The 15,918-nt window shown below is 47.0% G+C and overlaps 3 protein-coding genes and 1 long non-coding RNA gene across 10 annotated transcripts; 2 read left to right on the forward strand and 2 right to left on the reverse strand.

Annotated features, from left to right (window-relative positions):
* Positions 1–305: 305 nt before the first annotated feature.
* fam98b (family with sequence similarity 98 member B) lies at positions 306–3,260 on the forward strand. The gene is made up of 8 exons (XM_061301002.1): positions 306–505; positions 630–778; positions 914–1,027; positions 1,123–1,298; positions 1,360–1,440; positions 1,512–1,628; positions 2,316–2,483; positions 2,775–3,260. Exons 1-8 carry the CDS (start codon positions 468–470, stop codon positions 2,979–2,981), a joined length of 1,050 nt encoding a protein of 349 aa, XP_061156986.1. The 5' UTR covers positions 306–467; the 3' UTR covers positions 2,982–3,260.
* ptpn21 (protein tyrosine phosphatase non-receptor type 21) lies at positions 2,982–11,381 on the reverse strand. Of its 4 annotated transcripts, none has more exons than XM_061300997.1 (20): positions 11,241–11,381; positions 10,378–10,673; positions 10,092–10,261; positions 9,766–9,863; positions 9,628–9,695; positions 9,486–9,556; positions 9,149–9,236; positions 8,976–9,064; positions 8,731–8,818; positions 8,437–8,516; positions 8,191–8,298; positions 7,782–7,842; positions 7,602–7,683; positions 6,032–7,533; positions 5,636–5,776; positions 4,967–5,185; positions 4,560–4,688; positions 4,248–4,482; positions 4,009–4,169; positions 2,982–3,855 (listed from the first exon to the last, which is right to left on the reverse strand). In XM_061300997.1, exons 2-20 carry the CDS (start codon positions 10,555–10,557, stop codon positions 3,727–3,729), a joined length of 3,699 nt encoding a protein of 1,232 aa, XP_061156981.1. In that variant the 5' UTR covers positions 10,558–10,673; positions 11,241–11,381; the 3' UTR covers positions 2,982–3,726. The 4 variants fall into 4 exon arrangements, with proteins under 4 accessions (XP_061156981.1, XP_061156980.1, XP_061156984.1 ...); XM_061300996.1 differs by having other exon boundaries at positions 7,602–7,686; XM_061301000.1 differs by lacking the exon at positions 8,191–8,298.
* Positions 7,530–14,689, forward strand: LOC133169098 (uncharacterized). 4 transcript variants are annotated; one of them, XR_009718365.1, is made up of 7 exons: positions 7,530–7,909; positions 10,021–10,154; positions 12,442–12,536; positions 12,741–12,870; positions 12,960–13,253; positions 13,649–13,870; positions 13,978–14,689. It is a non-coding gene; the product is annotated as an uncharacterized LOC133169098 (long non-coding RNA). The 4 variants fall into 4 exon arrangements; XR_009718364.1 differs by having other exon boundaries at positions 12,442–12,870; XR_009718367.1 differs by lacking the exons at positions 7,530–7,909; positions 10,021–10,154 and adding an exon at positions 10,851–11,041 and having other exon boundaries at positions 12,442–12,870.
* On the reverse strand, positions 11,888–15,172 carry spata7 (spermatogenesis associated 7). The gene is made up of 12 exons (XM_061301001.1): positions 14,982–15,172; positions 14,819–14,881; positions 14,659–14,748; positions 14,506–14,553; positions 14,313–14,416; positions 13,791–14,224; positions 13,676–13,715; positions 13,441–13,556; positions 13,343–13,381; positions 13,195–13,272; positions 12,991–13,048; positions 11,888–12,885 (listed from the first exon to the last, which is right to left on the reverse strand). The coding sequence occupies exons 1-12, from the start codon at positions 15,010–15,012 to the stop codon at positions 12,328–12,330; spliced, it is 1,659 nt and encodes a 552-aa protein (XP_061156985.1). The 5' UTR covers positions 15,013–15,172; the 3' UTR covers positions 11,888–12,327.
* Positions 15,173–15,918: the final 746 nt, after the last annotated feature.

Raw genomic sequence — 15,918 nt, forward strand, 5'->3', positions numbered from 1 at the left:
CAGATTATCCAATATCTTCGAAAATGCAAATGATACCTGTTATGTGCCGTAATATAATAAGCAATACCGACATCCGATATTATCATGCTTAGCAATGATCAAGACATTTCTAAATACAAAATTATTTCACATATATTTTAATACCTTTTATACAAACGGTAATTTTGAGTTTCGTGTTAAATTCGTAAATTGAACTAAACGTGTTAAATTATAAAAGTTAATTTGAAAATATATATTAAAAGTCGACAGATAAATCAACGTTAACAGTGGGCGGAACCAATAAAGCAGGCGGAACCTTTATTTTTTCCGACCGGTCCATGGAACACAACCGGAACAGCATCCGAATATAGCGTTCGTAATACCGTTCGGATTTCATGGAAACAGAATAACTCTACAAATGTGTTTTTGTATGTAAATACACTCTCACTTAAACGTCATATCATGGTGGTTAAACCATAGAATAAGCGATGGAGTGTGATATTTTAGACTCTTTGGAGCAACTCGGGTGAGTCGACAGCCTACGAGATAGCATGCTAACATGTAGCTTTACATTGTCGGTCTCTCGCCATGTTAACGTTGTCTATAACTCGTCTCCAAAATGTCTTATTAAAAATGTTTCTGCCGCTCAGCTATGACGGTCCCCTGACGGAGGAGAAGGCGTTGCTTCAAGCCGCGAAGAGTGGCCTGTCGTCTGCTGAGTATGTGGACCTGTGCCGATGGTTGGTGTCCCGTTTGAAGCCACTGTGTAACTTGGAGGAGAGCATCACTACTGGTCCAGGTGAACTAAAAATGACTCGAATCGACTCTTTATCGCTATAAAACGAAACGCTTGGCCAATTTTTGCTAGTGGTTGCTTAGCGATCAAACAGATAGTCGCCTGGTTCCTTGTCAGTCAAGCCAAATGTCTCTACAGAGGACTTGGGCAGCCTGGAGGTGGACATGAGGGGCTTGCTGAAGGAGCTTTGCTGCCCGTATGAATTGTCAGCCATACTAAAGGGAAACTCGAAAGACTATCTCAAGGTTGTCCGTAAGTTACTGCTCAAGCTCATCACGCAGTTAAATTCCGATGACCCTGAATTGGCTCATCATTTATCTTTTTTCCAATGTGTTTCTTTTGTGTAGTGTTTTTAAGCTCCGAGCTTCAGGCGGCGCAGATTGCCGTCAGCAGACGAGGCGGCGTTCAGGGAAAAAGCGCGGGCTCGGCATCGCTGGAGCTACGGGAAATCTGCAGCACCTTGAACATTTCACTGTGCAAGGGCCAGGATGGTTTGGATGTCCTGTCTAGCATTCAAAACAAGGTGAGACTCTACTAGAATCCTCTACGCTAAATTTGCAAACAGCTGGAATGTGTCACTACAGGTGGATACACTTGTTGGCAAGTGCCCAAATGGCATCGTGGGAAAACCCGCGTTGAAGAAAGGCCTCGGCAAAGAACAGTGGGTATGTGATGATGATGGTTGGACCTTGTGCGTTGAGAGATCTTTCAAGAAAATAAATGTGTCCTCACACAGGAGAAGCTCCACAGCATGAACGCAGTCATGTCGACAGAGTACGAATGTCGGCGCCGGATGCTCATCAAGCGCCTGGATGTCACCATTCAGTCGTTCGGGTGGTCAGACAGGGCCAAGGTAAGTTCATTTGTTAGTTTACAGCACAACCTCCAAAGATGAACGCCCTGAAATTGGTCCAGTGTTCGAGTTCAGCTGACATGATCTGGGAAATGTACAGGCACCCTGCTTTTTCTTTGGCATTTTGCTTTGTGTGATGTCACCACAGAAAGTGACCAGTGATGACAAAGAGGAAAAGTATGATGAAGCAGAAAGTGGATCTTTTTGCATCGTAGCAGTAGCGTAGCCACCAGAGGTACACCCAGGTACTAGAAACACCCCAGGCAATTGTTTTATTCTACTACAGTGAACCTTCACATGTTCACAGTGCCACATTTGCCAGTTTTTTTTTTTAATCCTGAAAAAAACCTATAGCTATTTTTTTACTCAGGCCAAATTCATGTCTAATGTAAAAAATACACTGCATTAACACAATCTTGAGGGATGAGCCTCATCTAGTCTGGTCATAGCAATAATGAATTACAAAAAGGCTATGTCGCCCTCTTGTGGCATTTATAACCAATTACAAGCTTTTTTTTCAGCCAGAGAGAATTAAATGCAGATTTTTGCTCCTTATTCCTAAAGGTTCTAGTTTTATAAACTTTTTTCATCAGGTTTTCGATTTTTTTCCATGTGTCGTTTTATGTTATATTCCTGTCGGTTCTCCATCTGTGTCTATGATTAAATGTTTTCTTGTTTTGTATTCAGGCCAAGGTTGACAGCATGGCCCAAGCGTACCAGCCCAAGAGACACGCACTGAGGGCCAAAGTTTCGGTGGACACCGCCGCCCTGCTGGCCGCCAGAGAGGACATATGCAACGTGGTCAAGACCAGCAGCGGCGCCAGCAGGCAGAACACCACCTGTGCCATCAACAAGGTAACATATCTCAAGATCTCAACACCTGCTCTTCTTCCGTGGATCAAATACTTGTTTTGGAACTCACTTTTTTTTGGGGGGGGGTACGTTTATTATACGGTAAAAGTAAAGTGAAACGGATGCGTGTCCATCTTTTAGTGAGTTTTCGTTCAGTTAGTCTTCATGGAGTGTAATAATATTATCTACAAAAACAGTAGGGAGCTCGCAGCATTCGCTTCTCGAGACCGAATAAAAGAATGTACTCGTAGATCCCAACGTCACTCACATTTGTCTCTTGCACGTATTCGCCAGATCCAAATGGGAAGAGTTCCGGACCGAGGTGGACGCCCCTCAGAGATAGAACCCCCGCTGCCTGAGATGCCCACTTGGCAGGAAAGGCAAGACAGAGGTGGATGGGGTGGAGGAGGAAGAGGTTGGGATAGAGGAGGTGGTAGTGGATGGGGAGGAGGAGGTAGGCACGGTGGACATGGCGGAAAGCGAAAACGGTACCAGTATTGATTTAATGTGCTGTTATTCTTTTTAATGACTCATCAAAACGTTTCAATAAATTGAACAGGATTATAAACTTGCTGACACTTTTGTAACAGTAGACATCAACCTCAGTAACCTCACAACGTATTCTCTCATGGAATAGTGTCATTATTTGACACCATGTCATTTTTGCATCATAGATTTTATACAGTTTGTACAGTAAACACACAACACATTGTCACATTGTGTACATGATCAACAAATACATGGACAGACGGATACCAAAATAAATGTGTTTTCCACTAAGACTCCATCAGTGCTTTGGGGGGGGGGGGGGAGTAAATCAGAAACCCTGAAGCAAATGTAGAAAGTCTTAAAAGTCACACAGTGTCATTATGCATGCATGCATGCATGCCTTTTCTGCTTTTGACTTCCGAGTCGCAGTTCAGCACGCGCAGAAACGCCACACAAACTCTTTCACTGCAATCAAACTTTCCTTCATCTTAAAATATAAAAAAAATACAGTCTGCAGGCACTATTCAAATGTTTAAATTAAAAGTTTAAAACAAACAAATCTTTTGATACTTTTTTTTTTCTTTTTCCATTGTCACCGTCCACTTGGTTTGTCGTGATAGTTTTGATGCAGCGCAGTGCTGTTCAAAGTGCTTTACAGAGCAAAAGTCACTGTCCGAAAAAAAAAGAACACTATAATACTGTTGATAAGAGTTGTGGGTCAGCCCAGTAGTAGCACAGAACACATCTTTGGGACTTTTCAGATGAGCCGGGAGTTGCGGAGGTACTGGACTAGCACCTTGTAGATGAAGGTGTACTGGGACAAGGTCTGGACCATCATCATCCTCTGCTGGCGTAGCTTCATCAACACCGTCTTAATGTCCAGCATCTGTGGAAATAATTGAAGACATGAGGAAAATGATCTGGCTACTCAATAACGTTACCCTAAATGTGACCATTTACCACTTGATGTTCTTGATAAATATTTGCTGCCCACACTTTTCCAACTCTGTTCGCTCCAGAGTGGAGGCCTCCCGCTTACCTCGTTGTGCTCTAGGCAGGCAATCATGATCTCGGACAAGATGACCACGCCGCTGCGTCCCACTCCGGCGCTGCAATGCACCAGGACGGGCAGGTTGCTGTTCTTTGGCTCACTGATGCTGTTGGTGTGCCTCCGCACCGACTGGATCTCCTCCAGGTAAGCTGGAAACACCACCGCACGCCAACATGAAGCCTCGAAAGTAACCGAAATAGTTTGGAGAAAACTCTCCCGGTACTCACTGAGGAAGCCTTTGAAATCGTCGGGACAACCGTGGTCTGGCCAGTCCGTGTACTGCAGGTGCCACACGGTCCTCTCCTGGCCCATCACCAGGTGTTTGATCTTCAAGCCCGTGGTGGCGTAGCAGCCCGACTCGGTGCGGAAGCGCGTGGTGATCTTGAAGCGGCCGTACGTTACAGTGTTGTGCCGCGAGCCCAGACGAGGCCAGTAACGGAAGCTCTTTTCCCGCCCGCTCTCCTGCGCAAAAGACGAGACGATAGCGTTTAAAAAAACGTAGGGACGGAACAAGCCGGTGCTAAAAACTATCCACGTACCTCTTCGGCGGTAACCATGGCAATGATGGCGACACCTTGCTCCCATACCATCTGCCAGAAGTCCTGGCATGTGTTGGAAAGCGGCCCCTGGCTGGCGATGTAGTTCCACTCATGTCCTCCTACGTTGATCTGCCGGGACAAAAGACGAACACTTCCTCTTTGAAAAACAACAATTTAAGAGTAAAACCTGTTACACCACAAGCCTCCCGGCACCCGCTCACGTCACTACGTGCCGCGCATTTTTCTGGACTCGTGTGTTATTTGTTCTCACAGATAACCCTTAAGCCTACGAAACGCGAGAGATTCTTGATCAGGTTTCACGAGCCTATTCTGCCCACGTATGCGCAGCGATGTAAATTAGGTAGCGATCAGACAAAAACCTCAAGAACATCTCTGGGAGCTCTTACTTTAATGTGCGAGGCGTTGATGTAGCCCGTGTTGTTCTCCTTGGTGGGCACCAGCTCCACGCGGGTGTCATCGTAAGGCAGCACGTCTTGGAAGCGGTTCTTGTCTCCGCTCTCGGCCATTTGGGCGACGGCGCACTCGGCCGCCGGGCGACACTTGGGGATGCTCTCGTACTCTTTCAGCAGCTCGCCCATCTCCATGTGCTGCTCCAAGATTTTGCACTGAAACAAAAATATCGACGATAAAGCCGGTCGGTCGACTTCTCTCCCGACAAGCTTAACGAGCTTTCGGGAGTGAAATCAGACAAAGCAAAACGATCTCACTGTTTCTCTATTTATAGTTCGTCTAGTCTACTTTGCTGTTACAATTTGCTTGTATTATTTAACACTTGTCTGTCCATGGCTAAAATCTTGTTTGCCCGGGTGTGATTCATTTACGTGTTATTGAGGCTAGTAGGCTAGCTACTGTTGATGTAAAAGGAGTTGGGTTTTTTTTTTGTGTGTGTAGAAAACCGTTGTGCATAGCGTTAATGCTTTCCGATCTTCTCTGATTTATGTTTGCCACCCACAACGTTGACAGTTAAAGCCTTCTCCAGGTGAACGAGGCTAACCAGTTTCGCTCGGACCCGGTCGAATTTCTAAGTTTCGCAAAGTGTTCGGATTCATTCCTACCCTCTCGTCGTTGGAGTCTCGTTCCCGCTCGTCTTTGGCTTCGCTTTGCGTCGGGTGCCTGGACATTGACAGGCCGTTGAGATGAGCCACCTTCAGGGGCCCCATCTTCCTCGTGTCGGAGCGCACGCTCTTCTTCATGCCCTGGCGTGGGGAGACGAGGACATTTAGGAGGTTATGCTGAGGGCGACTGTCGCAGTCAGCGAAGGGAGTTTGTTTTGAGGGTGGAGACAAGTTGTCTCGGACGACAGCACCGCTGGGAGCACTTCGGGTGAAATGTCACCCGGCCGGTTTCTCAATGTACTTCTTTCGAGTGTCATAGCACAGCTGATGTTGAGATTTAATGTGCCCGCGGCGAAGAGCAAGTGACAGCACAGGAAACAAAAAAGAAAAACCTACCGGTGGAGGTAAACCTTCGATGGTCTTCTTGGCCTGAGGCACGTCAGACACAGGCCTCTTCTTGAAGTCCTTCTTGGACTTGTGCTTGGCCTCGCCGCTCAGGTCTCCCTCTGACACCGAGGGCATGATTCGGGCTTGCCGCACATCGCGCAAGTACAGAGGCTCGGTCTCGTGGATCAGAGGGTGGACCTTGTAGGTGAGGGCGGCAGCTAGCATAGGCTCCAGAGATGAGCCGATGGGATAAGCAGGGGGGGGCTCAGGAGGGGTCTGTTGTTGAGGAGCCATGAAGGGATGTTGCGGAGATTCCTTTTCGGGGACGACGGCGTCGTGAGAGAGCGGCGTGTGGCGCCCTGCGTCATCGTCAAACTCCTCCTCCTCGCCACTGCTGTGCACCAGCATGGTGGCGTCGGAGAGGGACTTCTTGTGTCCGTACTCTACGTCTTCCTTGTCACTCCTGTCTTCTGTCTTGGCCCGCTCCAAGAACACGTTGAGCTGGGAACCCTGCGAGCGACCTCCGCGCGGGGCCGGAGGAGGCGTGACCGCCTCGACGGCCGAAGTCGACACGTGCCGCTCTTTCAGCCGCATGCCCTCGAGGCTCTGCGCTAGCCCGGCTATCTCGATGGAGTTGCGCTTCTGAGCGTGATAAGGGGGTCTGTGCACGGGTCCGCTTAAAAGCGGCTCGGATACCTCCTGCAGAGAGTGCGCCACCGGCAAGCTGTCCTCCTGGAAAGTCTGGACAGAATGGTGCACGCGGCGTGTGATAATCAGATCTGGGTTACTGCTGCTGACGTGGAGGTGGCGCGACAGGTCCGGCGTGCTGTTGGCGGGCCGAGGGTGGGCGTACGGGTACGGCGGAGGCGGTCTGTACACCTGCGTCTTCATAATGTTGGCGGCCGGATACTCTTGGGCTTGCTGCAGCTGGACGTTGGTGAGCTCCGGCACACTGACGGCTCCCACCACGGGTCTCCTCTCGATGGGATAAGCGTGGTACGGCGACGGGCCGTGGAAGCTGGAGCCCGTGTGGAAGGGATAGTGGTGGTGGTGCTGGGTGGCGCCACCGTGCTCCCCTCGGATTTCGGGCTGGCTGTAAACAAGAGGGTCCGGCCTGCTGTAAGCGTACGAGTTCCCGATGTTCAGGTTCCTCATGGAGTGGCTTTGCCGATGCTCCTGGGACAGAAGCATCCCGCCGCCGCCGCCGCCTCGGCTCTTCTGCCGCATGACCGTCTCGTAGTCTGGAGTGGCTCGGTAGGAAGGCGGGATGAGGGCGCTGTGGCGGTGCGAGGGCACGTAGTCAGGCCGGGTGATGTCGCTGGTGATGGAGGGGTTGGAGGACATGGGCGAGGGCTGGAGGTAGTGCTGAGGGTTAGTCAGGGAGCTGGTGCTGTGGGCGCTGTACACACTGCCGTTACGCAAGCGCCCGCCGCCGTAATCCAGAGGTGGGCAGTCCAGGCTGGTTTGGGAGTGGTAGCAGTAACCGTTCTGGCTGTTCATGTACAGGTTGTCTGGAAGAGAGCAACACGTCCGGAATTAGCGACGATGACGAACGCTGACACAAGACGATTAAAGTTACCTTGCGATGACGTGTAAGGTTCCGTGAAGTGGCCGTTGTAGTGCATTTGTGGCGGGGGCATCATGTAGCCCTGAGGCTTTGGCTGCTATTCAAGGAAAAAAAAAAAAGATGAACTAGCAGTCCTAAGTAGTCTTTGCTCCTCGTTGACTAAACAATCACAAGAATGTGCATTTAACTCACCAGGGACAATCTTGTTGACGATCTACGTCTGACCGGGTTGACGACTGTGGACTGTGTTTGTCTGGGGAGAAAGAAAGTCAGTCACCCGCAAAAAATGATGTATTCCTTCAAAGGTCACTTAAATGCTGGTAAGACTTGTTTTTATTTTCTAGAACGCCTGAGACGCAGTCTTCGTTTTAGGAGCGAGCTTGTCTGAAGTCGCACATTAGTGATATTGCCTTTATTCAAATGATCATTGCTTTAAAAATAGCCAGCGCCGCCATTTGCAAAAACAAATGTCTGAATTTATTCGCTGCCAGCCCTAAAAGTGAACGTACCGAGGAACTCAGCGTATCTCTATAATTAGCCGCCGTGGTCGCTTGCCGTGCTTAAATTTGAAACGTGCTACTTGGCTAACTGTGCTGCTCACCCCTTATTTGAAGGCAGAGAGGGACGAGAGAGCATTGGAAAACGAGGAAAGGCAAGAGTGAGGAGGGACTTCTGGGAGCCTTCGGGAGGCATGGGGTCACACTCCTCCCTGAGGAGGAGGAGGGAGGGAGGGAGGGAGGGTTGAGGTGGAGGAGGTCAGAGAAGTGAGTCTTGCGTCACTTGGGAGTGGCGCTCGCCAGACAAGCGACAAAAGAGCCAGGAAGTGGGCTAGACGTGTGAAACTTACAGGCTGCTCTTGTTGAGCTTATAAAACTTCAGCCTGGCCAGACACATGCGACACACGTATTTGGAAGTTTCCATGTCCTCCTGCGGTAGAAAAAAAAAAAAGAGAGCAAGTGAAAACGACAGAGTCCCCAGAGAGGATTGCAGCTGAGAGTGCATTCCGACAGCACGCACAGAGTTTCAGCTGACGCGACTTTTATGGCCCAGACAACAGCAGTAGCGACAACAACAACAACACTGTTGTGACTGGCTGAGCCTAATTCCAATAAGAGAGCGCAATGTCTAGAGAGAGACTTACGGTCTGGAACTGGACACTCTCCTCTCTGTTGAGCAACTCCAAGGCAAAGAAAGACCTGTTGTGACTCATGTTGTTAATTTCATTCCACCTGCACGGCCAATTCAAGCAAAAAAGGAAAAGGGAGAAAATATGATGTCATTGCAGTCGCAGCAAAACGCTCAATAGCGAGCATTTGTGTCGCTACGCGACGTGCACAATGTTTCTGCCGGACTCGGCCAATCGGTGTGAGTGGAAGAGAACATTACCTGAATAAATGAAGAGGCCTGCCATTTTTGTGTTTGACAAAGATGCCGTCCAGGCAGGACCCTAACGTCACATCTGTGCCCGTGTTGTCCTGTTTAGGCAACAATGACAAATGTGACTCACGTCATAAGATTGACTTTTTTTTTTTTTTTTCCGTAGGCTAGCTGCAACCAACCTTGGCTTGATAGCTCTCGTGGCCGTAGCCCTCCATTTTCTCCACCTCTTGCATGTACAACATCTCGGCCTCTGGGGACGACAGACCCCTGAGAACAATACAAGTCCGGTCTAGTTAATGGAAAAGTCAACGTTCATCTTGTAATCCAATATTTGGACGTCTTGTGCTTTTAGTCACGGTCAGATTACTGTGACTGATGCTAATTAGCGCTTTTTCCACTCACTAGTCCATAAACCAAACCATCCTGTTTACATTCTTGAGACCAGAAACAGGAGCGCCCCGTGGTGTTTGAAACATCCAACTGATGACAACAGGGACTCGTGACAAGCGCTCTCACCTGTAAGACTGATAGAGATGGGCCACTTTCTGAGTGGCCTCCTCCAGAACTTGCTCATCCTGGATCCAGTCCTGCAATGATGCAAACGTGATTACAGAAAATGCCACCAATACTCAAATTGTCTTTTCGGAAAATGGCTTACGATGGGGAAGAGCGCAAATTTCTGAAGAAACTCCTGAGAATCGTAGCGGTTGAAGTCTCCAAAGTCGGCTGTGATAGGTGGAAAACATGCATGGTGTCAAACAGGGTCGACGCTGCTAACCGCTAACATCGACGCTACCTTGCACGGCGAGGCTAGCCAAGCGAATGGCTTGTTCTAAAGTGCATGAGATGCGGCCCTCCAGCACGTCCTTCTTCAACTGTAGATAATACTGATATCTGTCAAAGTCAACAAATGAAGTCAATCAAATGAAGAATCGACTCAAATACCGTTAAAGCAATTCGTAAAGGGTTATAATAATAATTACGTTGTTGACTCCTAACATGACCCTGCTATTGCTAACTGCAACATTTTCTTTCCCCTTGACCTTTGTAGGTGTTTCTTAGCATTCATGCAATCTCGAGTCATCTTCTTGGAATCTGTTTTGAACTAAAACAAAACTTCACCTCGTGATCTCCTGCTGCAGCTGAGCGACACTGGGGATGTAGAACACCACTCCGAAATAGACGGTAGGCTCCACACCGTACTTGTCCAACTGCTTCTTCAGCGGTTTTTCCAGGTCGATCCACCTCTGCAGGTTCTGCTTGTTCAGGTACCATAGACTGAAGAACGTGATCTAATACGTGGAAAAAAAACAACAACATCATAGGACATACATTACATTACACTCTATGTACATAACAAAGCTAATATGGGAAAAGAACAAGCAAAGCCTGTCTATTGCTGACATACCTCTCTTAACTCCAGTCGCTGGGCGACCGCCTCCAAACATTCCTGGCCCGTGCTCTCCACTGACAGCGTGAACTCCACAAACTCGCCATTGAGCTGCTGGATGCGAGTGACCAGGCAGCTCTTGCTAGAAACCGTGTACCGTCTCGTGCGCTTGAGCTTCAAGCCGAAAGGCAAGGGCATGATTCACGCCGGTGGGAGTCGTTCGGGTTTTAGTCTTTGCAAATGACTCGCTTCGCTGTCCCCTCTAATAAGACTTTCGGAATGGTGTCAGTCATGGGGCTCATTCTTAGGCAGACCTGAACAGATGACACAAAATATATTAAGGCACAAGTCGTTTTTTCCTTTTACTTCACTGTGATCTGGTGGAGTTCTACAGCATCACAATATTACAGTCAAGTGATGATTTAGTTTGTATTTATAGAAATTCACAAATGCAAAGACCATGACTGCACACGCGTGAATCACCTAATTTGACCAAATATATCAATCAGTTCAACAAAATTAGCAATCAACAGTTTTGATCTTAATTTTCAATCGTGATTCGGCCTCCGGACATGAGTCTGATTCAGACAGTCTCAACTGTGGAGCGCTAAATCCCTGCCCGAGGTTCGGAACACGCCAAACTTCGCTTCAACTCCTCTACTAGGCATTTAGTGCTTTACCGGTATGCGATCGTTAAGATCGTTACGTCAAAGTAATCGACCGTGTACTTTAGATCGTCTCGGTAGTCATCCGATTGAGTATTTACATGCAAAATCTGCAGGTTTAGCTTTAGCTCGCTAACACAGGCCCAGCAAGTAGACTACACCCGCGAGTAGCTGACGTCGCCGGTAAATATTTTGGCCGGAGCCGCTCGTCGTTACCGTTGAGCCGCCAAGAGAGTTTAAAGGTCCGGTTCCGAAGACAAGAGGGATTGAGTCCCAGCGATAGCTCCACCACGAGGCACCTACTATTCTTTTAATAATTTAAAATAATTGCATTAAATCCCAAACGTGTGCGATCCTGGGTAAGGGCAAAAGTGTCACTTCGTGTCCCACTCTGCGTCCTGCATCACTCGGGTTCCTAGCGTGTTTTGCTTCCTGGGATTGGAGGCGCAACAAGTGTCTTCATCCGCGGACCTACAACTTTTGTATATGTGTTTTATAACTCGATGAAAGCCCAAGAAAATCAAAGTATACTTCAAACGTTTTGATTGTAAACAAAATCATACCGCATGTCTTCAATTCATCAACAAGCTTTGATAAAGTATGTATTTCTGGCATCGTCGCGGAGGGATACACGGGCATTTTTGTGACCTCAGACAGCTGGAATGCCGAGTGGTGAGAATTCTCCTGGAGGACCAGCTGCCAAGACCGGCTGGCCGCTGACCTCCTTGTTTACCTTCCACCTCGGCTGACGGCCTTTATCGCGCCCACGCTAAACATCGCATTGTGTAAGAATACTGACGTTTGTTTGCAAAATAGCCCCCGCGGTCACATTCTTTTTCCACCCAATTATAAGGTCGTGCAAATAATGCAGAGGACTTGTAGAAATATTTATTGCAAATTGAAAGACACTTTGTGGTGACTCACTGAATCCGTACCCACCCCAAACCTCCTTTTTTTTTTTTTTTTACTAATTTCAGAATAAACGAAAGTCAATATTCTTGCAAAGAATAATAGATAGGGAGTAAAGAAACTCCACTAATAGACCAGTAACTCTTGTCCACAAAAAAATACAATTACCAATAAATGCCACAAGGTGGCGTCAAAGAACTACTTTCCCGCTAGTGCTTTGTTGTGATATCTTCAGGGATTTCAGAAAGAGCAGAAACAGTGACTAGCTTGGGGTTTCAGAAAATAGCAGAGGATAATTCTTAAAAGAAAAAAGGTGAAATAGCAAGAAAAACAAGTAAACACTGTATTGGAACACATCTGTGTTCTACAGGCTCTAAATTTCAGTGTGAAACATTCAAAAGTCATCATCGCTGACAGAACCCAATGTTTGCTGCTCACCGGAAGAGTCCACGTTGTCACCTTTAGCGTATTTTTCAACACGCAGTGAGTCTGAAAACCTTCTTTCCAGCTCTTCAAGAACATCGCGGTTCTCTTCATTGTCTGACCCTGCTTGGTCCCGATGGCTCTCCACACCGTATGCCTCTTCCTGATTTGTCACAACCGGTTGGTAGTCCCCTTCATCCTTTTCTTCATAATTCGCATCTTCTTCGCGATTGTCCTCCTCCTCCGTCTTTTCACTCGCTGTCAGCAAAGAACTTCTTTCAGGAGACCACGGCTGAGTAGAGCTCAACACGGGCTCCTCCAGGCAATGCTCGGGAGAATGATTGCGTTCGCTTGCATAATCAAAGAGATTGTTGTCCTCTTCAGCTGTCGCCCGCTCCAGCGTCAATTCGGGCATCACCGTGAGGCTATCGAGCAGGTCTTTTTTCCCAGGCCCCTCACTGTAGGAGGATGCAGCGGAAGGTTCCTCCAGGTTGTTCCGCAGAATGTCCAGAAGGTGACGCATTTTAGCCTAAAATAACACAGTGACACCTTGAAGCCTTTGCTTGACTTTCAAAATGTTTATTGCTACAAATCTCAAATCAGGTTCCCCGACATGCACTTCAAGCATACTTACTTCATCCAGACGATGCAGATTCATATCGATATGCCGCTGTACCACCCGGTCGAGGATCCTTGAAGAAGAAACGGATATGTTACCATCAAACCGACCCAAAGTGGTTATTAACCCAATAACGAAAAAAGTGCTCCGGTCCCATCACGCGAGATATGAAAACAACCATAGAACAGGAAATGACTTTTTACCGACAGCAGACCTCACCTGTTTGAAACCGATCCTCTGGACAAGATGTCTTCCGTGACATCATTAATAAACTCAAGGTACATCAATTCTTCATCACTGTCAAAGAACAGATTCTTATTGATCTTATTGATCTGAATGCAGTAAAAGGTTATGAAGGCATATTTACTCTGCACTTGGAGACGTGTTTCCACTCTCGAAAGAGAACCTAGAGAAAAGAATCGCTTTAATAGGAGAGCAAAAGTCACATTTTGTGCATTCTTTTACCTGGTGGCATGGTCGAAGGGATCGTAGTCTCGGTTTTTGGTTGCGACTTGTTTTGCCCTTATTGAATACGTGGCGGTGAGCTTGTCCTCGGCCGACTGCTGCTCTTTATTGAGTTCCTGGGACAAAGAGAAAGATGTCCAATATTGTGCTAGACTGATTTTACAGTGACTATAAAAATTGTACACGATTGTCTTCAATCTCTTTTTAGGGTCAAGGATTTTGAATGCAAACTAACCCGAGGTGGATCATCCGACTCCTGCTGCACAGTTTTTGCTCTGCAAGAAGCAGTTCAAACAACAATACGAATCAATCTGAAGACCTTTTGGAGGTGAGACTTTGCAGCGACTAACCGTTTCTCCGCTTTCAGGTCGTTGCTCTCCTCAGCCAGATTGGCGCCCCGCGGTGCTCGATAGTAGCGATAACTAGACAGGTACGAGCTCTTTTGGGACTTCAGCATCTTAGGTGTGAAAGGCATTTCTTGGGTGAAGTGCTGCGAATGTTTCTCAAGAAGGTCACCGCTGTACGTCTTTTGCACAGGATCGCGAAAGGCCTTGAAGCTCGGCTTGCCCGAGGGGCACTGGGATCCGGACGGGCGCCCCCGGGACGTCAGCTCCTGGCTTCGAAACTTGAGTTCCACGGCGGAATAAGGGCGCTGATGATTAGCTTTAGTGGATGGAGAGGAGATGTCGTTTGCATGAAAAAATCTGCTGAATCCAGGGCTGGAGTGCACAGAGTTTCTTGAGCAGAGGTAGGGTCTGCATTCAGACTGCATGGAACATCGACTCTAAAAGAAAAAGGACACGGTAAATGGCCGAGCCTTGGTGCAAATTGTTCAATCAAAAAAAAAAAAAAAAACGGTGCCAGTTGCTTACTTGTGCCGAGTAACATGAAGCTATGCTATTCCTGTGCGAGAGCGAATGTGCTGACTGGGGACGACCTCCTTTTTTCAAATACTCCTGTCTCATCCGGTCGCTGTCTGCTTCCACATATGCAAATATCTTCTCAATGTTATTATACACACACTGAATGTTGGCGTTAAGAGATAAACTGGGACGTGGTACTTACACTTCACGCTTTGCGTAAGGCTTTTGGGTACTGAGGTGTCGATAACAGCTGCAAGGAAATATAGAATATGATTTGTTTTACAGAGAGGGAAGGAGACAGCTCCTTGTACTTTCACTATTACGTGCTGTGATGTTCATGTTTCGAAAAGCTCACCTTTGGCTGAATAAATCCGTTTGTAGTGAGACATCATGTGATCATTAATCATACCTTGGGCCCACTTGTTGGAGGAGTTAGGAGAAAATGCTGAAAGATAATTAGGACACTCAGAAGCAGCTCTCAAAAGTCTTAAAATCTTAGTAGAAACAATACTTACGGCTACTTTTCAATGCCTTACCCCTGATGTTAAGGCTGGACCCAGGGCCCGGTAATACACTCCCTAAAATAATTAGAAGAATGGCAATATAATAAGACATTTTCTGCATGTCTATAATACATTATGCAAAGCTCAATAGCTAATGCTAAGCACGGTTACGTACGTCTCCTCGAATCCATGTCAACGTATCCCATTTTCTCCCAAACTATTGAAAAAGTGCAACGACAAAGCCTTAACACATCTAGAAATCACAACGGGGATTATTATTGACATTCTAGCTTCTTATCGCACGAATGGAGGATCCCAAAGCTTCGCCGTCGCCATGCCGGTTGCTAAGAACGGTGACGTCACTCCACTATTTGCGCATGCGCAAATAAGAGAAGGTGGAACTTTGAAACGGGTGATGTCTGACGCAAATTTTTGAACGTTTTCAAAATTTAAAACAATTTGAAATTAATTATAAGCATGTATCGTCTCCCTTATAGATATGATCATAAGATATTATGATTTGCTAATCTTGCATTGATTGAAAATTGATCCCCCATCTTTACTGGTCTATCTGTATATCAGGGTGGCTAACCTATACAAGCAAATAAATCTTTAAATTAAGATTTTTTTCAACAAATTATCCTAATAATGACTTATTTCATATGTTGCAGCCTGTATATTTTTCTTAAAGGTCTGAAGGGTCATGAATAATGCATATGCTCCTCATACATATGAATGATGTCACCGTGGAGATCCACCAATGGTTGGGCGTGACTCGCCGCTTTGCACCATGTGCTCACCCACATTCACCGGCTGCCTGCTACGATGAAGGAATAAAAAATATATATCTTCTTTTTTTTTTTTTCCTGCCTGGAAAAAAACACAAGAGTAAGTATTGCAAATAGATTTGTGACGCTGAAGAGTAGATTCATGTTTGCTTGAGAACCATTGGGAATGCGATAAAAGAAGCAGAGCATCCTTTTTTTTTTCTGCCTACGCCCTCGTTGTTGTATTCGAGGCGAGTGCATAAAGTTGGGTGGGCACGCACCGGGCTTGCCAGTCCCTTGTGTGCGTGCATTTGTGTGTTTGTATGGAGTGACTTGCGGTTTTCC

The sequence above is a fragment of the Syngnathus typhle genome, linkage group LG16 (assembly GCF_033458585.1).
Source record: "Syngnathus typhle isolate RoL2023-S1 ecotype Sweden linkage group LG16, RoL_Styp_1.0, whole genome shotgun sequence".
Lineage (NCBI taxonomy): Eukaryota > Metazoa > Chordata > Actinopteri > Syngnathiformes > Syngnathidae > Syngnathus > Syngnathus typhle.